The sequence below is a fragment of the Pseudorasbora parva genome, chromosome 14 (assembly GCF_024679245.1).
Source record: "Pseudorasbora parva isolate DD20220531a chromosome 14, ASM2467924v1, whole genome shotgun sequence".
Taxonomy (NCBI): Eukaryota; Metazoa; Chordata; class Actinopteri; order Cypriniformes; family Gobionidae; genus Pseudorasbora; species Pseudorasbora parva.
In genome coordinates, this window is record NC_090185.1 from 40,376,014 (window position 1) to 40,383,361 (window position 7,348).

At 38.8% G+C, this 7,348-nt stretch overlaps 1 protein-coding gene across 1 annotated transcript; it reads left to right on the forward strand.

The window, feature by feature from the left end:
* The first annotated feature begins 1,302 nt into the window (after nt 1-1,302).
* On the forward strand, nt 1,303-4,392 carry nppc (natriuretic peptide C). The gene is made up of 3 exons (XM_067414929.1): nt 1,303-1,491; nt 2,580-2,875; nt 4,054-4,392. Coding segments are annotated over exons 1-3 (390 nt in total). The 5' UTR covers nt 1,303-1,398; the 3' UTR covers nt 4,055-4,392.
* Nucleotides 4,393-7,348: the final 2,956 nt, after the last annotated feature.

Sequence of the window (7,348 nt, forward strand, 5' to 3'; positions counted from 1 at the left end):
ACCTGTGAACTGCAGAGCTGTCTATCACTCTTTCTCCCTTCGGTTGGACGGTATCCCAGCAATCAGTGAACTCGACGTCACTTTGGATAAAAAGGGTCATGGATAAAAAGTAACTTGTGCTCACATTTATGAACACCACATTTTAGGCTGTCAGGACTCATAATATGAGGATTAATGTAGTGTATGTGGACCCTGTAGATTCCCCAAAATTATTGATTTAGGACAGAATGCTGCCATCTCTCGTGCCTGGTTGTCTGGCACCTTGTGCTTCAGTCCCGCAGAAGACATGCTCCATCACTGACTCCATTAACTTCTCCTGGCTTTGAGAGCACTTGTCTGAATGTATGTCAGTGTAATGTTAATGTGTTAAAGCCGAACATTCATTCACAGCACAGCTGCTTGAGCGAGAGCTTGAGCGTGAGCATGCGTTTTGAAATGCTTCTTTGTGAATGATTATCCTGTGAGAACTGGAGTCTGAGGAGCGGAGCCGAGGCCCGTCTGAAATCGGCATATACTGCCACACAGTGTCCCAGAGCGGGATGTGCCGCATCCGTTCACAACACATATACAGTCATATTCTCTGGGTTTTTAGTGTTTTCTTTTTCAGGCATATTTTATGGTGTCAGCAATACTTTTCAGGTTGACAAACCCTCACAGCATAAAGGCCTTCAATGCTTGAACCCCGATAAATGCTGCTCGCAGCTTTAATTAATAATATTCAATGAAATATGTGATTTTAACTCCAGCGGATATCTAGGATAAGTTACAAATAACAAACATTGTACATAAAGTACAAATGCATTTTAATTTATTATAATTTTTTAGAAAGTTTTAATTATATATTTTAATATAATTAACTATATTATATGGCAACATGGACGGACGGTGAATGGATGGAGGGATAGATAGATAGATAGATAGATAGATAGATAGATAGATAGATAGATAGATAGATAGATAGATAGATAGATAGATAGATAGATAGATAGATAGATAGATAGATAGATACGTTATCAAATAAATGTAACACGACTGCAATTGACATTCAAACACTTAAAAAAGTTCTAAATAAATAAATAAATAAAAATGTGTTACCGGTCATTATGAGTATGGATTTAAACGTTGTTGATCTTTCCCCGTCGTTATTGAAGTGTTCACTGTAAACGATGAGTAAACACCTGTGACGCGCGCGGACACCCCGCGTAAAATCTGGCAAGGGAGCAGCCGTGACGTCACCGGAGTGATGTCATACTGCCTATAAAACCCTGGGCAGAAATTGTATCGAGTATGAGTTGAGCTCGACACCTCTGGAGTAAATGAAGGCTTGTGAACGCGCGCTCTCCGTCTCACACATTTAACCAGCCGAACTTCTCCGTTGACATCCACTGAAGCGCCACGATGATCATCTCGCGTTTGGTGGCGTGTGGACTTATTCTGGCTCTCATATCAGTCCGCGCGGAGGCTAAACCACTCACGCAAGCGGAGCAGAGGGTGAGTAGATGATGTGTTTACACGCGTGTCATGCATACGTTTATTAAGGGGTCTTTAGAACGGGTGAAAAAGACGCGCCAAAGCTTGGACAGGCGGTTACGCGCACTTTTACGCACGGTCGGTTTAAATGTGGTGCGTAAAACTAAGAGCGTTTGATGAAATAAATTATAAAATAGATTTTTCTCTAATCTCATCAGCACGCGCTCAACATGCAAAAAGCGAAGCAGAAGCTGAAGATGTGGACACTTGCAAATGTTTGACTTCTTTGGCAAAACTTTATTCATTTGTTTTGGTGATTACCTGTATGGCATATCAACAGGTTCTCCTCCTGCGCATCTAATATGTTACTCCTATAGTCTTCGGATACTATAAAAAGCGAATTTAAACTCTTTAAAGAATGTTACGTTTCAAAAGACGCAAAAAGCTCGAATGCGCAGAGATCCCAAAGTTTGCAACTTTAATCCATTTCTCTCGAAAATCAAATGATCTGAGGATATTGTTTCATCTGTGTCGTTATACAATAAAGTTTAGGTCCCATACAGAACCATTCAGTGAATGGAAGACCCGTTTTGACTTAGTGCGAAGAACTTTTGAATAATCTAAAGAACATTTTCCCTCTGTAGAATCTGTAGTGGAATGCAAAGGTTCCATGGATTCTAAAGATTCTTTATGGAACCATCGATGGCAAAACCCGCTATTTTTTAAAAAAAAAATTCCATTTAATCTCTGAACTAACAGCCTAGAATCCATAATAAATACCCTGTCATATGATATTAATACGTCATACTATAAGCATATGTCGTGCGTATTTTTAAACGTAAGCAACGAGATCTGTAATGATTTTAATAGGTCGTTTTAGAATATAAAATATGGTCTTGTAAGATTCGATGTCAAATTCGATTGTCATGTATAAGAAACCCTGCGAATCAGCCTGACGATTTTGGTTTTTAGTTTTCTTTCTTTAAGTCAAAAGTTTAGAAAGTGGCAGTGTGTTTATTAGACTAGTCGGCCGGTGTGTAATAACCGAGGAGTTTACCTGAGTCTGGCTGAGCTCCGTTCCTGAAGTTCTGCCTCCGTGTGTCCCGCAGTCCCTGCGGATGCTGCTGGGAGAGGAGCTGTCCGAGTTCCTGGCGTCGGACGAGAGCCAGCGGAGGATGGAGAGCCGAGCGCGTCTGCTGCGGGACCTCCGCGTGGACACCCGGGCCAGGGGCCCCTGGGCTCGGGTCCTGAGCGAGCAGCCCGCCGCACGCAGGAGCAGAGCCGGGTCGAAGAAAGGCGGATCCACGGCCAGGAGCGGATGCTTCGGACACAAGATGGACCGGATAGGGACCATGAGCGGGATGGGCTGCCAGCCGTCCCATTACCCCGTCAATAATCTCTCATGGTGAGTGTTACATTTAGATAGGCTATTTTGGGAGATTAGGCTACGTTACAGTTTTACGTAGCTATTAGTAGATATTTTAATTACACTCTTATGCTGGGTTGTTTTAACTCAAACGTATATGAACAGACCCAACCTCGGGTTTAATGTAAAAATGTAACCCAATTTGTCCATATTTGACCCAGTACAGCTTTATTTTTGATCAATATTATATAATAACTATTAATAACATAGTATATACAATTTGATATTTGTAGATATACTCTTTTTTTGTAAAATATAATTTTAATTATATGATTACAGCTATTTTTTAATCAATATTAAATACAAATATTGATTGTTGACAAATGTGTATACACACACACACACTTAAAAGTATAATCATTTATTTAAAAATTAAAAATATCATTAAAAATATTTCTTTAAAATGTAAAATGTATTTTATGATATGTATTAATTTACAATTTTATAATTATATTTAACAAATTGTTAATTATTATTAGATAATTGTATGTTTTTCCAAATTACATGTAATGTTTATAATATAACTTATTATATTTTTAATGACTGGTAATACTAAACATATATATAGTATCTGTAGAGTCTAAGTAGGATATATAGCATATTTAATAGTAGATGTAATCTTACATGTACATTTTTACCATTACAGTTTTCTTTAGATACTTTTAATGAATGTTCATACAAAGCAAAAAAAAAAAAAACATATTAAATAATATTTGAAAATAAACATATAAAATATAAATTTTGAGAATAACATGTAGCATAATCCAATAGCATAATCCTCTCTTCTGTGATATTCATGATCTGTCATATCAAGCACTGAATGCCGGACAGATTAGTTTCCTATGCTGAAGGCTTTACATGACGTTATAACAGGTGCTGAATGATTACAGGGAGCTCATGATTGTGTCAAACTTACTTTGACTCCTGCAATAGTTGCTGTAATAGATTTGGAGTGTGTATGCACTAACTATGGAGCAGGTTCAGCTTGAGTCATGTGTCAAACTGATGTGAACAATATGTGAGTGTGTGATGCAGGACGGCTGTCAAAGAACCTGACGTCAGCCGCACACACACACACACGCGTGCGTACAACGCCGCAGTGACGCGACACATGTCTGACTGAATCCATCTAACAATGTGCCATCGCTTTCTTTCAGAGCGTATCACGGACGTCATGGATTTGGGACAGAACGGACTTAGTTGCTCTTCTTCTGAGGAAAAACGCAAAGAATCGGACTAATGGTACGAAGCCACTGCGAGAAGCGTTGGTGGGGACAATGAAACGTACAGCTGACAGAAAATACCTAGATAAAACATATGTACAAAAGAAACATGATGTGGATAAAAGCTGTATATTGTTGCTGCTGCTGTACATTCATGTATTTCATTCTCGCATAAATGTATTTATGTTTGAAAAACTATTTATATGTTTATAAAAGAGATATTTATAAATATGAGTTTTATTTATGTAACATTTTGAAATGAATGCAAACTGCAGGTCAATTCTGTTTGTAACTATTTTGTCTCTAATAGTTGTAAATGTTTTAAAAATCATTAAAAATGCACAAATGCAAATATGTTGGAAATGTTACTTTTGAATAACAGATTATATTACTTAAATGTGGCTAAACGCAATTTACATATTATATGATCCTGGACCACAAAACCAGTCATAAGGGGCTTTTTATTATTATTTAGATTGATACAGCATCTGAAGGCTGAATAAATAAAGGAATAAATACATAGCTTTCCACTGATGTATGGTTTGTTAGGATAGAACAATATTTAGCCAAGATGCAACTATTCAAAATTATGAAAATCTGGAACCTGAGGATGCAAAAAAATCTAAATACTAAGAAATTCTCCTTTAAAGTTGTCCAAATGAAGTCCTTAGCAATGCATATTACTAATAATAATACATTATTGATAGATTTACAGTAGCAACATTACAAAATATATATTACATATTTACCTAATATCCTAATGATTTTTGGCATAAAAGAAAAATGTATAAAATTTGACCCATACAATGTATAGTTGCTATTGCCACAAATATACACATGTGGGACTTATAACTGGTTTTGTGCTCCAGGGACACACACACACACATATACAGTCTTGTTCAAAATAATAGCAGTACAATGTGACTAACCAGAATAATCAAGGTTTTTCGTGTATTTTTTTATTGCTACGTGGCAAACAAGTTACCAGTAGGATCAGTAGATTCTCAGAAAACAAACGAGACCCAGCATTCATGATATGCACGCTCTTAAGGCTGTGCAATTGGGCAATTAAGCCCCGTTTCCACCAAAATTACCCGGAACAATTTGTACCAGGAACTTTTTTACAGGAACTTTTCTCCCCCCCAGACCTGCAGCTGTCTGCGTTTCGACCGCGATAAAGTTCCGAGAAGATTAGGCAGATTAGTCCGGTGATGTAGGACTGCGCGCGACTGCTCCTCCAAATCAGTGAAGGACAGTAATCATTTGTGTGTGTACCGATTGAAAGATTTAGTGAACTGTTTACATGAGACGTTATAAAAACCGATCTGGTGTTTACATGTGATGACTTTCAATCGCAATCATTTTGTCACATGCAGTTTGTCTGCCGCACCAAAAATGTCAACGCTGTTTTCTCCAGCAGCTGGAGTGTGTTTACTGTAGCCATAGCAACTCTTAACGGCCACCAGGACTAATACAGCATTATTTATAGCTATTTGTTGTAAAGTGTAATAATCATCTCAGAAAAAAAAATCTTCTGTCAGGCGCAGTTAAAGTAAAAACTGCCTGGGGCAATATACGCTGTGTCATTACTCCAACATTATCTTCATAACTTACGAAATAAAAAGTTTACCCCTCAGAAAAATGTACTTTCCTCTCTTGTCAACATGAGCGCGGCGCGCGCCGTCACGTCATGTAAGGACACACACTTAAAAGTAATCGGTCAGGTCGTTTACATGGTGAAAAAAAATTAATAACGAGTATGGAAGAGATTCAAGCTTTGCTGCTTTTGCTGGTTATGTATAGGTTTACTAAAGAGGTAATTAACAACGACAGAAAAGAGCACTAATATGCAGATTCAGCAGCATGCAGCTGCAGCATATTCAGAAAGCTTGTAAAGCTAGATTTAAAATGACAATGTATATTATTATCAGCTATTACGGACATTGAACGTGAGATGGCTGAGACGACCGCGCGCCACCAGACAGAGAGCAAAGACTGATATTTACTGAACGCAGAACGAACCTCGCAAAAGACTTTTAAAAATGCCGGTTGAACTGCGTGAGCTCAACCAATCAGCATGTTCAGCGCCCAAGTCCCGCCCTCGAAAGTTCCTGAACTTTGAAAAAGTACTACCTCGCGAGCAGGGCCGTTTGGAGGGGGAAATATTTACCCGGAACTTCAATTTTACCCTGGTTCCTGCGGTCTAAACACACGAAGTACCACCCAAAGTTCCTAGTTCCTGGGTAAAGTTCCTGTGGTGGAAACGGGGCTTTAGTTGAAAGGGGTGTGTTCAAAAAAATAGCAGTGTGGCATTCAATCACTGAGGTCATCAATTTTGTGAAGAAACAGGTGTGAATCAGGTGGCCCCTATTTAAGGATGAAGCCAACACTTGTTGAACATGCATTTGAAAGCTGAGGAAAATGGGTCGTTCAAGACATTGTTCAGAAGAACAGCGTACTTTGATTAAAAAGTTGATTAGAGAGGGGAAAACCTATAAAGAGGAGCAAAAAATGATAGGCTGTTCAGCTAAAATGATCTCCAATGCCTTAAAATGGAGAGCAAAACCAGAGAGACGTGGAAGAAAACGGAAGACAACCATCAAAATGGATAGAAGAATAACCAGAATGGCAAAGGCTCAGCCAATGATCACCTCCAGGATGATCAAAGACAGTCTGGAGTTACCTGTAAGTACTGTGACAGTTAGAAGACGTCTGTGTGAAGCTAATCTATTTTCAAGAATCCCCCGCAAAGTCCCTCTGTTAAAAAAAAGGCATGTGCAGAAGAGGTTACAATTTGCCAAAGAACACATCAACTGGCCTAAAGAGAAATGGAGGAACATTTTGTGGACTGATGAGAGTAAAATTGTTCTTTTTGGGTCCAAGGGCCACAGGCAGTTTGTGAGACGACCCCCAAACTCTGAATTCAAGCCACAGTACACAGTGAAGACAGTGAAGCATGGAGGTGCAAGCATCATGATATGGGCATGTTTCTCCTACTATGGTGTTGGGCCTATTTATGGCATACCAGGGATCATGGATCAGTTTGCATATGTTAAAATACTTGAAGAGGTCATGTTGCCCTATGCTGAAGAGGACATGCCCTTGAAACGGTTGTTTCAACAAGACAATGACCCAAAACACACTAGTAAACGGGCAAAGTCTTGGTTCCAAACCAACAAAATTAATGTTATGGAGTGGCCAGCCCAATCTCCAGACCTTAATCCAATTG

Bases quoted from the DNA above. Each gene is read 5' to 3' on its own strand.
- nppc (XM_067414929.1), top strand. From the start codon at position 1,399: ATGATCATCTCGCGTTTGGTGGCGTGTGGACTTATTCTGGCTCTCATA. The intron at 1,492-2,579 runs GTGAGTAGATGA...TGTGTCCCGCAG, and splicing joins TCACGCAAGCGGAGCAGAGG to TCCCTGCGGATGCTGCTGGG.